Below are 17,213 nucleotides of genomic sequence, written 5' to 3'. Positions count from 1 at the left end.
GAGTTATATATATCTCTCTCTCTCTCTCTCTCTCTCTCTCTCTCTCTCTCTCTCTCTCTCTCTCTCTCTCTCTATATCTATATATATATATATATATATCGAGAGATATCTATCTATATATATCTATCTATCTATCTATCGAGAGATATCTATCGAGAGATATCTATCTATCGAGAGATATCTATCTATCTATATATATCTATCTATCTATCTATCGAGATATCTATCGAGAGATATCTATCTATCTATCGAGAGATATCTATTGAGAGATATCTATCGAGAGATATCTATCTATCTATATATATATATATCTATCTATCTATCGAGAGATATCTATCGAGAGATATCTATCTATCTATCTATCGAGAGATATCTATCTATCTATCGAGAGATATCCACAGAAAAATGACCTCAGACTAACTTCAAGTAGTTCTAATATTTGATGTGGGTTGTACTCACTCTGTTCTCCATCTCCTCCTCCACCTTTTTCGCCTCTCAGCTCTAATGCCAGTCCATCGGAGGGCATCCCTGCCCTGGGTAACATTGGCTGCACACCTCAGTCCCTCCCTAAATTCCAGCACCCATCACACGAGTTACTCAAGGAGAACGGCTTCACGCAACACGTTTACCACAAGTACCGTCGGCGCTGCCTAAATGGTACACTTTTTTTTTTCCTACTTTTATCATTTAGTCTGTCTTCAAATATCAGTGCAATCTATTCTCAGTATTTAATAATGCTGAAGTCATAATGAAGGTCTTGTTTTTTTCTCTTCAATTTTATTTATAGTAAAAAATCATAACCAGAGTTACGACACTTTACAGATCGTCGTCTAGACCACACTCTGTAATTTACAAAGACCCAACAATTCCAGTAATTCCCCCAAGAGCAAGCATTTAGTGGGGAGAAAAAATTCCCTTTCAGGAAGAAACCTCGAGTGGTGAGGAAAACTTCCTTTTAGGGAGAAACCTCGGACAGACCCAGGCTCTTGGTGGGCGGTTGTCTGACTGTGCCAGTTGCGGGTGTGATGAACAGTGGCAATAATAGTCACAGTAAAGATAATGGAACTATGACTAGAAATAGAAGTTGTAGTAGTTCATGGCATTGCAGGGCATAGCAGGACACAGCAGGGCATAGCAGGACGTAGCACTGCATAACAGGGCGTAACAGGGCGCCAAGCAGGACAGCTGCAACCATGATTTAGGTGCCACCCTAATCCAAGGAAAACTGCGGGGTGAGAAAACATAAGGATTCCGGGGAATAAGCTCCCCAGAGTTGGTAACAAGCATTTCTAGGACATGGATGCACACAGATGGAAAGAGAGAAGAGAGAGGAGCTCAGTGTGTCAAAGGAAGGAAGTCCCCTTGCAGTCTAAAACTATAACCGCATAACCAAGAGCTGGTCCAAGGCAAACCTGGGCCAGCTCTGTAAGGGTCTTCCTGTGGTTTAAAAAAAAAAAAAAACTCTGTTCATTTTGTATTTTTATGCAAACTTGTCCACTTAATCTCCCTCTTCTCAACCAATTACAGAGCGAAAGCGACTGGGAATCGGCCAATCACAGGAAATGAACACACTCTTCCGCTTTTGGTCATTTTTCCTGCGGGATCACTTCAACAGGAAGATGTACGAAGAGTTCAGACAGCTGGTGGTCGAGGACGGGAAAGAAGGATATAGGTAGGAGCCTTGACCCCTGATGGAGAAAAGAGTTCTCAGGATTTTGTATTTAGTTGTGTGGTTGTGGAGGAGTTACTAAAACAGGATGTGACCTGTTGATTGGACCAAAAGAACAGAATTAAAGGTGTAATTGCTGTGTGTATATTGCAGGTACGGTTTGGAGTGCCTGTTCAGGTACTACAGCTACGGTCTAGAGAGGAAGTTCAGGCCAGACATCTTTAAAGACTTCCAGGAGGAGACCACAAAAGACTACGAGGCTGGTGAGGATTCCTGTAAACAGAAGCAGGCCACCGTGTGCACAGATCAGAAGAAACCACATGATTGACATTTAACACATAATAGAATATCAGTGGTATTAGTTTCTGCTCAGGTTTTCCTCTTTCTAAAGAAAAAGGTTCACTTTCAGAATCACTTTAATCCACTAATTTTTTCTTGTGTCCGCTATCCTCAGGCCAGCTTTACGGACTGGAGAAGTTCTGGGCCTTCCTTAAATACTCCAAAGCCAAGACCTTGGAGATCGACCCCAAGCTGCAGGAGTACCTGCGCAAGTTTAAGCGCCTGGAAGATTTCAGAATTGACGTGAGTTCATATGTTCTTTGGGGTTTCTAAAGGCTGATTGGTAGGAATCTGCGAGCCTGTAGAGATGCAGCAGCTCATTTGAGTTTTTCACCTGAGCATGTACCACATAGGTGTGTTAATAGTTTGGATAAGAAATGGCCCACAGCTTCTTGGTCGTCTGTTAGCTTCAGCAGGTTAGCAGTGGTAGTTTTATATTCCAAGTAAATTCACTTAAAATACTAGGTTTTATTTCATAATTCTTCTACTTTTATTGGTAACAAAAGAGACACCTATGTGAAAAGAGCATTGTTGTTGATAGATTAACTGTCAAAATTGATAAGAAATTACAGCTCAGGTGATCTAAACCTTGGGGTCAACACCGCATGATGTCCTTACTTGGGCAAATGTGACCTTTTTAAGACTGATGTGTATGTACACTCACCTAAAGGATTATTAGGAACACCTGTTAAATTTCACATGACAGCTGCTTCAATGCATTTAGGGGTGTGGTCCAGGTCTAGGCAATCTCCTGAACTCCAAACTGAATGTCAGAATGGGAAAGAAAGGTGATCTAAGCAACTTGGAGCGTGGCACGGTTGTTGGTGCCAGACGGGCTGGTCTGAGTATTTTACAATCTGCTCAGTTACTGGGATTTTCACGCGCAACCATTTCTAGGGTTTACAAAGAATGGTCTGAAAAAGGAAAAACATCCAGTATGCTGTAGTCCTGGGGGGCGAAAATGCCTTGTTGATGCTAGAGGTCAGAGGAGAATGGGCCAACTGATTCAAGCTGATAGAAGATCAACTTTGACTCAAATAACCACTCGTTACAACCGAGGTATGCAGCAAGGCATTTGTGAAGCCACAACACGCACAACCTTGAGGCGGATGGGCAACCGCAGCAGAAGACCCCACCGGGTACCACTCATCTCCACTAAAAATAGGAAAATGAGGCTACAATTTGCACGAGCTCACCAAAATTGGACAGTTGAACACTGGAAAAATGTTGCCTGTTCTGATGAGTCTCGATTTCTGTTGAGACATTCAGATGGCAGAGTCAGAATTGGGCATAAACAGAATGAGAACATGGATCTGTCATGCCCTGTTACCACTGGGCAGGCTGGTGCTGGTGGTGGTGGTGGTGGTGGTGTAATGGTGTGGGGGATCCCTTTCACCTTCAGAACTGCCTTAATTCTTTGTGTCATTGATTCAACAAGGTGCTGGAAGCATTCTTTAGAAATGTCGGCCCATATTGATAAGATCGGGTCAAACACGGTATTAGTATGGTGTTCCTAATAATCCTTTAGGTGAGTGTATAGTACATGCAGATTTACAGTAACCAGGTTACTTTAACGCATTTAAAGGCATCCTGCGATTACCGATGTAGTCTTTCTCTTAGTAACCTGGTTTCTTAAGTGCACGTAATCACACGGATTGTGTTTTTGTTTCCTAAAGTTGTTTCTGTGCTTTGAAAACGACTCTCCATCTAATCTCCGCCCTGTTTTTTTTTATTTTTTTCTCTCTCTTTCCAGCCGCCTATGGAGGAAGGACGTCGCAGAAGGCACTCGTCCAGCGGGGACGGTCGCCGCCGGCACCCCTCTCAGCCCTCCAGCCGGCCCCACAGCCAGGCCAGCTCCGGCCCCAGCCTCGCCCAGGGCCCTGCCGCCAAGGATGATGCCAAACCCACCAGCCAGAAAGCCCCAGCCGCTGACCCCGCACCGGATGCCAAGACACTGAAGTAACTCCACAAACACACCGGCCCACATGGATCAACTCAACCAAGTCTGCAAGTCGCTGGTTCGTTCTGCACCACAGGAGGGGGGGAGGGGGCAACCAGTTCTTCATTCAAGCATGAGAATTTTTTTTTTTTTTTTACTACAATGACTTTTGACTGAGAAACAAGGAAGACAAATAATTAATATGGCTTGCTTTATTAATTAGTTCTAAGTTTTCGAGAAAAAAAATACCTTTTCTGTCTTGATGAGGCAAGGAATGGATGGGGTGTCAAACACTTTTTTCCTATTTTACAAATCATTGCCAGTCCACACGGTGGATGGTTCAGTGGTGATTTATTACCCTGGAAATTGTTCTTTTATTTTTTAAATTTTCATCTTGAGCCCCCTCTCACTTGGGCCCCTCCTTGATCGCCACTGTCCTGCTGGCTGAAAGATATTAGATTCCTCCCCTAGATCTCAGATTTATTATTATAATTTCTTCGGCATGTGGTGAGATTGGAGACTTGGAAATAGTTTGAACAAGACTGAGCATCTGACAGCCACGCTAGCGACCCCGCTGCAGGCCGTGCTGCTTCTGACATCCAATCGGACCAAAGTGGTTTCAACCAAGCGACTGACATTTCCATCCGCAGAGCCCCCAGTGCTCAAAAATTCAAGATATTTGATTTACTTCATGGCTTGACATTGAGGGGAAAATATTATAGAACCAAATGATAAAAAGAGAGGAAGAAAAAGAACTTGTACCAATCCCTCAGTATGGACTTGATCATTGAAAGTTGCCTTATTTTAATGGTTTTACTGCTTCTAACTTGTGCCCGCCACCTTTTTGTCGATTGTACAGCATTGGAATCGCCCATATATCCGGTCACCATTTCCAGCAGAGGCCACTAGGTGGCGCTGTGTCTGCCAAACTTTGTCACAACCCGCCCCTCACTCCCCTTCGCCACCTTTTCTGAACGGTCTTCCAAGTGTCATTCGGTCTGTTACAAGTCCTGTAATTCTTCCTTGTGTTTGCAAGTTGTGCTGAAACAAACCTGGTGGAGGTTTGTTGCCCCCCCCCCCCTTCCCAAAAAACAACAACACTTTAGTGGGGTGGAGAGTTGGGAAGGGAGAATCACTGATCTCTCTTTTTGGGTGCTTCCTGACTTTTCTGCCGCCCCCTGCGCCTCCCCGTCAGATGAGCTGCATCCATCCGTTCATCCATCCGTTTGACATCCATCCATCAGTCAACCATCAGTGACGATACAGGACTGGAATCATCAATCTGGAATACTTGAAGAAGCGATGGTTATGAGGAGGGCTGTCGCGTCCTGTCGCAGGTGCTCCGGGTGGAGACGCGTATGAGCCTCCAGACATTTTGGCCTCCGACTTCACTGTTAAACTGAAGCTCGATCGGCCTGATTGGGCCTCGGGCGCTCGCCACCTCTTCCTGTTCCACACTCAGATACACACATCAGTTACAGGTATGAACACTGACAGGTGTAGTCACACACAGGTACAGATGTAGCAGTGTGAGCAAGTTGAATGCAAAACACACAGCTTGATGTCTTGCCTCGCTGTGGACAAAAATTCAAGACTGGACTCTGGTCTGTTCTGTTGTCACACTTCCTACAGTCAACTGTTTGGATAATTAAGATCTTTATCCAACTCGAGTACTGATGATATCAAATAGAAGAGTGATTCTTTCTTCCTCCACTAATGTAAATGTGAATTTGACAGATGAAGAGAAATGATTACAGCTCCCTGCTACTTGTTTTATTGTTTATAGAACAGATTATATATTTGCCTTACGTACGTACTCTTTAACTTTTTTTTGTAATGGTTTCATGAATTATCTTTTAATGCTTTTTAATTTCCATTTGCAGTGTTTCTAGCGTTGTTATGATGGAGGTGGGGTTTGTGTCAGGCTGTTTAAAAACCATCTGTGGATTTCAGAAACGGGAACATAATTTACAACACAAAAGGGAAAGTTGACATCAGGGCGTCAACGAGTATTAAGTGCAAAAACTAAATCTGTAAGCTTATGGTGTTTCACGTTGAAATCAGTTAATTTGCTCTTTTTTTTTTTCCTTTTAGTAAAGATATTTTTGCTGAGATGACAGAGCAGAATTTCTACAACTAATTATTCAATTTTTAGCCTCCTGGTTTTCAACAAACCTGGCTGCAAGGTTTACAAACGCATATGGATGTTTGATTTTGGGGTTCAAATTGAAGGAGTTAACAAAATTCTGAAAAAAAGTCTTAATGCACATATGGATATCTTTTATCTTTATTTTGATATTGAGCAATATCCAGATGCTTGGTGAAATGACCCACTTTCCGTTGACATACTGCAATGTTTGTTGCAAAGAGTGATGAACTATTTCCTGTCAAACAGTTCAGTCACATGAGTAATTAAGATCAAACTGTATCAGAAACCTTTTTTTTTTTTTTTTTTTTTTTTTTTTTGAAGTCTTGGTCCTTTTGCGTAATAATCATTCCGCCTGTTGGCTGATGTTCCAGCAGAGTGGAGGTCCTGTCTGTCAGTTTCTTCCTCTAAATCCACATTTGTTGGAAACATGACATTGCAAAGCTGTACTTTTTTTTTTTTTCGTCTTCTTCCTTTAGTATTTTGTTGCTTTATCTTCAGGGAGATTTGGATCGGTTTCAGAGGCTTACAGTTGATGCATCAAAGTGTTTACTGGAGGTTTAATATTCACAAAACATGAAACTTGTTTTCCAAAAACCAGCGAAGCCTTTGTATTGGTGAGCTGGTGTGTGGCTGTAGACATGGCAGACTGCCACGGGGGGTGGGGGGCTTTCTTCCTTGGACAGTACCATGATCTCGCCCTCTAATGTGACCATCACCTGCCATCACCTGTCACCGGACATTTGGGGGTTTCAGGTGTTTTGGGGAGTTTTCAGCCTTCTCTATCAGCGTAGAACTGCTGCTAGCTGTCCAGACAAACTCTAGGGGAGCTGCACCCTCTGCTCGTCAGTTTTACCTGGATTAGGCCAGCGGGCCGGACACCGGAGAGATGAGTGATGGACGTGGGAAGGGAGGAGAAAGGAAAGAGAGAAAGAGCCCAACTGGGGTTTATGATGTTGCTCAGAGGTATATGGCTGGTTATATCTGGAGATGGTGAAAAAAAGGACAAAATTCCATAAAGCCATATGAATAAGAAATAACTGTATATGAACCATTAAAATAGTTCATTGCATTACTATATCCTAGGCTTGTCAAGAGGAAAAAAAGATGAAAACAAGGAAAAAGGAACAAAAAAAATATATAAAATGGAAAAATGTAAAATACTTGAATGAGATCTTGTATTATAACATTTAATATTCATAATATCTGCTTTGTAGGTTGATGTGATTCGCTGTTAGTGTTATTTGTAATTTGTAGTAATTATGCTTTTCCTTAATAAAGAAAAAAAAACACAAAACGGACAAAAAAACCTCAATACTGGCTTCTGAGTGATTATTTCTGTTGTGTATGTGAGAGATAGTGAGTGAACAACCTTCAGAAACTGTACAAGTCATTATTCATTTTGGCCATCTCGCATTTGTACATTTTCACGTTCACATTTATTTCTACACACATACGTTTTTATTCTTGTATTTATACCTAAAACATTGATACATTTCTATTAAGATTTCAATCATACCTATATTTTCACTCATGTATTCATATATTTATCTATTTTAACACTCAACTTTTACTGTCATTCACATGCAGTCAGTATATGCATTTAATATACATATGTATGTAGGAAGAATATATGCTTGTTCATAGTATAGTATGTCAGAGAAAGTCTAAAAGAACTTTCAAAAACTCCTTTTAGGGCAAAACCTCGGGTGGTGAGGAAAACTCTTTTAGGGAGAAACCTTGGACAGACCCAGGCTCTTGGTAGACGGTGCCGGTTGGGGGTGTGATGAACAGTGGCAGTAATAGTCTCAATAAATATAATGGAACTATGAGTAGAAATAGTAGTTGGAGTAGTTCATGGCGTAGCAGGGCACTGCAGAGCGTAGCAGGGTGCCGAGCAGGACCACGGTGACAACAGCAACCATAATTTAGGTGCCACCCTAATCCAAGGAAAACTGCTGGGCAAAAAAAAAAATAAGGACTCCGGGGAATAAGCTCCCCAGACCTAAGTTAATAACAAGCATTTCTGGGACATGGATGCACACAGATGGAAAGAGAGAGAAGCTTGTCTGTATGGAATGCCGTTTTATTCAGAATTAATTAAATAAATAAATATGCCTTTGAAATGCATCATGAAATAAATGAATGAGGCAATAAATACATACATAATTAAATGTAATTATTTCCGTGGACTTTTATTTCAGAAATCCACATTTATTTATCTCCGTGGACTTTTATTTCCTAATGCCACGTTTACTTATTTCCCTCTCTATTTCCAGTTTTTATATGCAAATCAGGGGGCGTGGCTATCTCACATTCAGAACAGAGCCATGGGCAAAAAAAGGCTGGCGAAGTGAGAGTGCAACACAACCGGCAGTTCGCGGTGCTCTTTACCCAGCGCACAGTCCCCTATTCTGGGGTAACTAGACCACCAACTAGCGCTGACCTAACGGAGCACCACGACCGGCAGCTTGTGGTGCTCTGTACTCACTGCGGGTTGACACAACATTAGCTGAGGTGTTGTTAAGTGAGCTAGCGGGCAAATGACTGCTCTAATTCACGTTAAACTGAACATTTCCGTTGAAGGTGAAGTGAGACAAGGTGAATGGGAATTCTTCTCGAAGAGAAAGGGGTATCTCTCTCTCCCCCGCCTGTGTGTGTGTGTCTGAGAGACCTCCAGCTGATTGGGTTCTCCAGCAATGAGCCAGCGGCCGGCAGGCGCTAACTGGCTGTCGCATCACTATATGGAGCTTCTCAACTCCGAAAACTTTGAAGCTAATTGTCAATTTGGCAACGATTTACGCAAGACTGCCTATATTCGAAATCTAAACAGTTCATTTCATAGTATACTATGTTCGAAAAAAGTGAGAAAAAAAGTCATTGTATTGTATGTCAAAGAAAGTCTGAAAGAACATGCAAATTCCATGCAAAAAAAAGATCAGCCTGGAGCAGGGGTCCGCTAACCACTGAGTCAGTATAGTATGTTGAGAAAAAAAAAAGTCATAGTATAGTATGTTGAAAAAACATGATAAAAAATGTCATAGTATAGTATGTCGCAAAAACGTGATAAAAAATGTCATAGTATAGTATGTCGAAAAAGTCATAGTAAAGTATGTTGAAAAAAAGTAATAGTAGAATGGAAGTCATTCTCAAGTTAAAGTATACTAATGCTACAATATGGTTTATGTTTATACATGTGAGAATTAATATATAAATGTATGAGTTAGAATGTATGTATGTAAATGCTATATGTATAATATAGGCCTATGCATGTGTAAGGTGTATGTGTGAGAGGGCCAGAATGAATTATGGCCTGTAAAGCCCCTTATAACTTTGCAAAGAAGTTTATAACTACCAAAGTCAGATCTTTAGTATCTTTAGCTTCAGGTCACTATATATATATATATATATATATATATATAGTTTTTGTTTCGAAAGGGCTAATTGTCTTTGTTTTGTTTCCCTACACCATAGCATAATATAGAGAAAAAAGAAAAGATGCACTTCTTGACGTTGACAATAACTTTTAATATTAAAAACAGTCCATTGAAATATTAACATTGTATCATTACAGTAGGAAATCTCTTCACCAGGATTCATGTCTTGTACAATTATTACTGAGGCCTCCTCATAAAGACACATTTTACATTCAAGGATATGTTTTGATGCAACGGAAATATATGTTCTGTTTGAGCAGCAAGTGAATGCATCAAAAGAGCATGGACTGGTGAGCTGGAAGTGCTGTTACTAAACAAAATATAAATGTGCTCATAAGAATTAATCATTGATTTAAGATTAATGTGCATGTACTTATAATGGACTCTGCTAATGTTAAAAGATTTATGCAAGACTGCCTATATTCGAAATCTAAACAGTTAATTTCTCGCCTAAAACGTCCTCAGAAGTGAATTTAGTGATGAATAAGATGGCGAAAATTGTTAAAATTGTCCTGTTGTTGGTCTGCAAAAGAAGTCCCATTCACCTTGTTCTGAATGTGAGAGATAGCCACGCCCCCCGATTTGCATATAAGAACTGGAAATAAATAAATGTGGCATTAGGAAATAAGTCCACGGAAATAAATAAATGTGGATTTACAAAATAAAAGTCTCTTGAAATAAATAAATGTGGACTTATGAAATCAAGTACCATGAAATAATTAAATTTATTTAATTATGTATTTATTGCCTTATTCATTTATTTCATGATGTAGTTCAAAGGCATATTTATTTATTTATTTATTTATTCATTTATTTATTTATTTATTTATTTATTCATTTATTTAATTCTGAATAAAACGGCATTCCATACATCTGCACTGCCTACTTGCTGGTGCTTGTTGGAGCCGTACTTACCAGTGAGCCACCATGCAGCCAAATACAGTATGTTGAAAACAGTCACAGCATAGTATGTCGACAAAAGTGATAAAAAAGACAAAATATAGTATCGTGAAAAATGTCATATTATAGTATTTAATAAAATATATCATAAAACATCATAGTATAGTGTGTTATAAAAATGTCACAAAAAGTCACAGTTTAGTATGTGGAAAAAAGCAGAAAAAATGTCATAGTATAGTATGTCAAAAGAAATCACAGTATAGTATGTCAAAAAGAAGTGATAAACAATTTCATAGTATACAGTAGTATGCCGCAAAAGTCATAGTATAGTATGTCAAAAAAGAAGTGATAAAAAATGTAATAGTATAGTATGTTGAAAAAGCGGAAAAAAAATCATAGTATAGTATGTCAAAAAAAGTCATAGTATAGTATGTCAAAGAAAGTCTGAAAGAACATGCAAATTCCACGCAAAAAAAGATCAGCCTGGACCAGGGGTCCACATCTGCTCTACCACCTTGCTTGTGCTTATTGGAGCCGTGCTAACCACTGAGCTGGTTTCAATTCAATTCAATTCAATTTTATTTATAGTATCAAATCATAACAAAAGTTATCTCAAGACACTTTACAGATAGAGTAGGTCTAGACCACACTCTATAAATTCCCAAACCCCAACAATTACAGTAATTCCCTCAAGAGCAAGCATTAGTAGTGGCTATTGCGACAGTGGCAAGAAAAAACTCCCTTTTAGGAAGAAACCTCGGCAGACCCAGACTCTTGGTAGGCGGTGTCTGACGGGCCGGTTGGGGGCGTGATGAACAGTGGTGATAATAGTCACATTAGAAGTCACAGTGACTTCGAAGGTTATCGTGGAAGTTCATGTCATAGTAGTATAGTATGTCAAAAAAAATAATAGTATAGTATGACGAAAAAAGCGGAAAAAAAGTCATAGTATAGTATGTTGCAAAAAAGTAATAAAAAATGTCATAGTATAGTATGTCGAAAAAAAAGTCATAGTATACTATGTCAAAGAAAGTCTGAAAGAACATGCAAATTCCACGCAAAAAAAAAACAGGGGTCCACATCTGCACCTACCACCTTGCTTGTGCTTATTGGAGCCGTGCTAACCACTGAGCTAGTATAGTATGTCAAAAAAAATAATAGTGTAGTATGACGAAAAAAGCGGAAAAAAAGTCATAGTATAGTATGTTGCAAAAAAGTAATAAAAAATGTCATAGTATAATATGTTGCAAAAGTCACAGTATAGTATGTCGGGAAAAAAATTAATAAAAAATGTAATATTATAGTATGTTGAAAAAAGTCATAGTATACTATGTTCAAAAAAAAGACATAGTATGTCAAAAAAAGTGATGAAAAAAGTCATCGTATTGTATGTTGAAATAAGTCATAGTATAGTATTTCATAAAATATATCATAAAACATCATAGTATAGTGTGTCATAAAAATGTCACAAAAAGTCATAGTATAGTATGTCGAAAAAAGTCATAGTATAGTATGTCATAAAAATATCACAAAAAGTCACAGTTTAGTATGTCGAAAAAAGCGGAAAAAAGTCAAAGTATAGTATCTTAAAGAAAGTCTGAAAGAACATGCAAATTCCATGCAAAAAAAGATCAGCCTGGAGCAGGGGTCCCCTAACCACTGAGTCAGTATAGTATGTCGAAAAAAAATCATAGTATAGTAAGTCGCAAAAACGTGATAAAAAATGTCATAGTATAGTATGTTGAAAAAAAGTCATAGTAGAATGGAAGTCACTCTCAAGTTAAAGTATACTAATACTACAATATGGTTTATGTTTATACATGTGAGAATTAATATATAAATGTATGAGTTAGAATGTATGTATGTAAATGCTATATGTATAATATGTGTAAGGTGTATGTGTGAGAGGGCCAGAATGAATTATGGCCTGTAAAGGCCCTTATAACTTTGCAAAGAAGTTTATAACTACCAAAGTCAGATCTCTAGTATCTTTAGCTTCATGTATCTTTAGCTTCATGTCACTATATCTATATCTATATCTACATATATATATATATATATATATATATATACAAACACTTTCGAAACAAAAACATATATATGTTCTGAGTTTTTGTTTCGAAAGTTTTTGTTTCGAAAGGGATAATTGTCTTTGTTTTGTTTCCCTACACATAGCATAATAGAGAGAAAAAAGAAAAGATGCACTTGTTGACATTGACAATAATTTTTTAATATTAAAAACAGTCCATTGAAATATTAACATTGTATCATCACAGTAGGAAATCTCTTCACCAGGATTCATGTCTTGTACAATTATTACTGAGGCCTCCTGTAATACATAAAGACACATTTTACATTCAAGGATATGTTTTGATGCAACGGAAATATATGTTCTGTTTGAGCAGCAAGTGAATGCATCAAAAGAGCATGGACTGGTGAGCTGGAATTGCTGTTACTAAACAAAATATAAAATGTGCTCATAATAATTAATCATTGATTTAAGATTAATGTGCATGTACTTATAATGGACTCTGCTAATATTAAACGATTTATGCAAGACTGCCTATATTCGAAATCTAAACAGTTCATTTATCGCCTAAAACGTCCTCAGAAGTGAATTTAGTGATGAATAAGATGGCGAAAATTGTTAAAATTGTCCTGTTGTTGGTCTGCAAAAGAAGTCCCATTCACCTTGTTCTGAATGTGAGAGATAGCCACGCCCCCCAATTTGCATATAAGAACTGGAAATAAATAGTGAGGGAAATAAATAAATGTGGCATTAGGAAATAAGTCCACGGAAATAAATAAATGTGGATTTACAAAATAAAAGTCTCTTGAAATAAATAAATGTGGACTTATGAAATAAAAGTACCATGAAATAATTACATTTATTTAATTATGTATTTATTGCCTTATTTATTTATTTCATGATGTAGTTCAAAGGCATATTTATTTATTCATTTATTTATGTATTTATTCATTTATTTATGTATTTATTCATTTATTTAATTCTGAATAAAACGGCATTCCATACATCTGCACTGCCTACTTGCTGGTGCTTGTTGGAGCCGTACTTACCACTGAGCCACCATGCAGCCAAATACAGTATGTTAAAATATGTCACAGCATAGTATGTCGAAAAAAGTGATAAAAAAGACAAAATATAGTATCATGAAAAATGTCATAGTATAGTATTTAATAAAATATATCATAAAACATCATAGTGTGTCATAAAAATGTCACAAAAAGTCACAGTTTAGTATGTGGAAAAAAGCGAAAAAAATGTCATAGTATAGTATGTCGAAAGAAATCACAGTATAGTATGTCAAAAAGAAGTGATAAACAATTTCATAGTATAGTATGCCGCAAAAGTCATAGTATAGTATGTCAAAAAAAGAAGTGATAAAAAATGTAATAGTATGGTATGTCGAAAAAAATCATAGTATGTTGAAAAAGCGGAAAAAAATCATAGTATAGTATGTCAAAAAAAGTCATAGTATAGTATGTCGCAAAAAAAGTCATAGTATAGTATGTCAAAGAAAGTCTGAAAGAACATGCAAATTCCACGCAAAAAAAATATCAGCCTGGACCAGGGGTCCACATCTGCCCTGCCACCTTGCTTGTGCTTGTTGGAGCTATGCTAACCACTGAGCTAGTATAGTATGTCAAAAAAAATAATAGTATAGTATGACAAAAAAAGTGGAAAAAAAAGTCATAGTATAGTATGTTGCAAAAAAGTAATAAAAAATGTCATAGTATAATATGTTGCAAAAGTCATAGTATACTATGTTCAAAAAAAACACAACACGACAAAACGTATGTCGGAAAAAAAATTGATAAAAAATGTAATATTATAGTATGTCGAAAAAAGTCATAGTATACTATGTTCAAAAAAAAGACATAGTATGTCAAAAAAAGTGATGAAAAAAGTCATCGTATTGTATGTTGAAATAAGTCATAGTATAGTATTTCATAAAATATATCATAAAACATCATAGTATAGTGTGTCATAAAAATGTCACAAAAAGTCATAGTATAGTATGTCGAAAAAAGTCATAGTATAGTATGTCATAAAAATATCACAAAAAGTCACAGTTTAGTATGTCGAAAAAAAGTCAAAGTATAGTCCATCCATCCATCCATCTTCGTCCGCTTATCCGGTGTCGGGTCGCGGGGGGAGCAGCTCCAGCAGGGGACCCCAAACTTCCCTTTCCCGAGCAACATTAACCAGCTCCGACTGGGGGATCCCGAGGCGTTCCCAGGCCAGGTTGGAGATATAATCCCTCCACCTAGTCCTGGGTCTTCCCCGAGGCCTCCTCCCAGCTGGACGTGCCTGGAACACCTCCATAGGGAGGTGTTCCAGGGGGCATCCTTACCAGATGCCCGAACCACCTCAACTGGCTCCTTTCGACGCAAAGGAGCAGCGGCTCTACTCCGAGCTCCTCACGGATGACTGAGCTTCTCACCCTATCTCTAAGGGAGACGCCAGCCACCCTTCTGAGGAAACCCATTTCGGCCGCTTGTACCCTGGATCTCGTTCTTTCGGTCATGACCCAGCCTTCATGACCATAGGTGAGGGTAGGAACGAAAACTGACCGGTAGATCGAGAGCTTTGCCTTCTGGCTCAGCTCTCTTTTCGTCACAACGGTGCGATAGATTGAATGTAATACCGCACCCGCTGCGCCAATTCTCCAACCAATTTCCCGCTCCATTGTCCCCTCACTCGCGAACAAAACCCCAAGGTACTTGAACTCCTTCACTTGGGGTAAGGACTCATTCCCTACCTGGAGAAGGCATTCCATCGGTTTCCTGCTGAGAACCATGGCCTCAGATTTAGAGGTGCTGATCCTCATCCCAACCGCTTCACACTCGGTTGCGAACCGATCCAGTGAGTGCTGAAGGTCGCAGGCCGATGATGCCATCAGGACCACATCATCTGCAAAGAGCAGCGATGAGATCCCCAGCCCACCAAACTGCAACCCCTCCCCACCCCGACTACGCCTCGATATCCTGTCCATAAATATTACAAACAGGATTGGTGACAAAGCGCAGCCCTGGCGGAGGCCAACCCTCACCTGAAACGAGTCCGACTTACTACCGAGAACCCGGACACAGCTCTCACTTTGGTTATACAGAGACTGGATGGCCCTGAGTAGAGACCCCCTCACCCCATACTCCCGCAGCACCTCCCACAGTATCTCCCGGGGGACCCGGTCATACGCCCTCTCCAAATCCACAAAACACATGTAGACCGGTTGGGCATACTCCCAGGCTCCCTCCAGGATCCTTGCGAGAGTGAAGAGCTGGTCCGTTGTTCCACAACCAGGACGGAATCTGCATTGTTCCTCCTCAACCCAAGGTTCGACTATCGGCCGAACCCTCCTTTCCAGCACCTTGGAGTAGACTTTACCAGGGAGGCTGAGAAGTGTGATACCTCTATAATTGGCACACACCCTCTGGTCCCCTTTTTAAAAAGGGGGAACCACCACCCCAGTCTGCCACTCCTTTGGCACCGTCCCAGACTTCCACGCAATGTTGAAGAGGCGTGTCAACCAGGACAGCCCCTCCACACCCAGAGCCTTGAGCATTTCTGGACGGATCTCATCAATCCCTGGGGCTTTGCCACTGTGGAGTTGTTTGACTACATCAGTGACTTCCGCCTGGGAAATTGACGACAATCCCCCGTTATCCTCCAGCTCTGCCTCTAACAAAGTATAGTATCTTAAAGAAAGTCTGAAAGAACATGCAAATTCCACGCAAAAAAAGATCAGCCTGGAGCAGGGGTCCCCTAACCACTGAGTCAGTATAGTATGTCGAAAAAAAATCATAGTATAGTATGTTGCAAAAACGTGATAAAAAATGTCATAGTATAGTATGTTGAAAAAAGTCATAGTAGAATGGAAGTCACTCTCAAGTTAAAGTATACTAATACTACAATATGGTTTATGTTTATACATGTGAGAATTAATATATAAATGTATGAGTTAGAATGTATGTATGTAAATGCTATATGTATAATATGTGTAAGGTGTATGTGTGAGAGGGCCAGAATGAATTATGGCCTGTAAAGCCCCTTATAACTTTGCAAAGAAGTTTATAACTACCAAAGTCAGATCTCTAGTATCTTTAGCTTCATGTATCTTTAGCTTCATGTCACTATATCTATATCTATATATATATATATATATATATATATACAAAAACTTTCGAAACAAAAACTCAGAACATATATATATGTTCTGAGTTTTTGTTTCAAAAGTTTTGTAGTATGACGAAAAAAGCAGAAAAAAAGTCATAGTATAGTAATATAAAATGGCATAGTATAGTATGTCAAAAACAATTACAGTATAGTATGTTGAAAAGAAGTATTAAAAAATGTCATAGTATAATATGTTGCAAAAGCCATAGTATAGTATGTTGCAAAAAAGTAATAAAAATGTCATAGTATAGTATGTCGAAAAAGCGAAAAAAGTCATAGTATACTATGTTCAAAAAAAGTCATAGTATACTATGTTCGAAAAAAGTCATAGTATACTATGTTCGAAAAAAGTCATTGTATTTTATGTTGAAATATATCATAGTATAGTATTTCATAAAATATATCATAAAACGTCATAGTATAGTGTGTCATAAAAAAATTTGTGAAATTTTTTCGACATACTATACTATGACTTTTTGTCATAGTATAGTATGTCAAAAAAAGTCATACTGTAGTTATAGTATGTCATAAAAATATCACAAAAAGTCACAGTTTAGTATGTTGAAAAAAAGTCAGAGTATAGT

At 38.7% G+C, this 17,213-nt stretch overlaps 1 protein-coding gene across 2 annotated transcripts in view; it reads left to right on the top strand.

Annotated features, from left to right (window-relative positions):
• Window positions 1–7,400, top strand: part of larp1 (La ribonucleoprotein 1, translational regulator) — a 60,560-nt gene extending 53,160 nt beyond the window's left edge. For both annotated transcript variants that reach the window (XM_028594987.1, XM_028594986.1), the window contains 5 exons: window positions 500–657; window positions 1,528–1,672; window positions 1,823–1,932; window positions 2,124–2,251; window positions 3,762–7,400. In XM_028594987.1, coding sequence (XP_028450788.1) covers window positions 500–657; window positions 1,528–1,672; window positions 1,823–1,932; window positions 2,124–2,251; window positions 3,762–3,971 — 751 coding nt within the window. In that variant the 3' untranslated portion in view covers window positions 3,972–7,400. The remainder of the gene's footprint in view (window positions 1–499; window positions 658–1,527; window positions 1,673–1,822; window positions 1,933–2,123; window positions 2,252–3,761) is intronic.
• The last annotated feature ends 9,813 nt before the right edge of the window (window positions 7,401–17,213 follow it).

This window comes from Perca flavescens, chromosome 13 (genome assembly GCF_004354835.1).
Source record: "Perca flavescens isolate YP-PL-M2 chromosome 13, PFLA_1.0, whole genome shotgun sequence".
Classification (NCBI taxonomy): domain Eukaryota; kingdom Metazoa; phylum Chordata; class Actinopteri; order Perciformes; family Percidae; genus Perca; species Perca flavescens.
The sequence above is the reverse complement of the archived record's forward strand: the minus strand, read 5'-3'. Positions and strand labels throughout refer to the sequence as shown.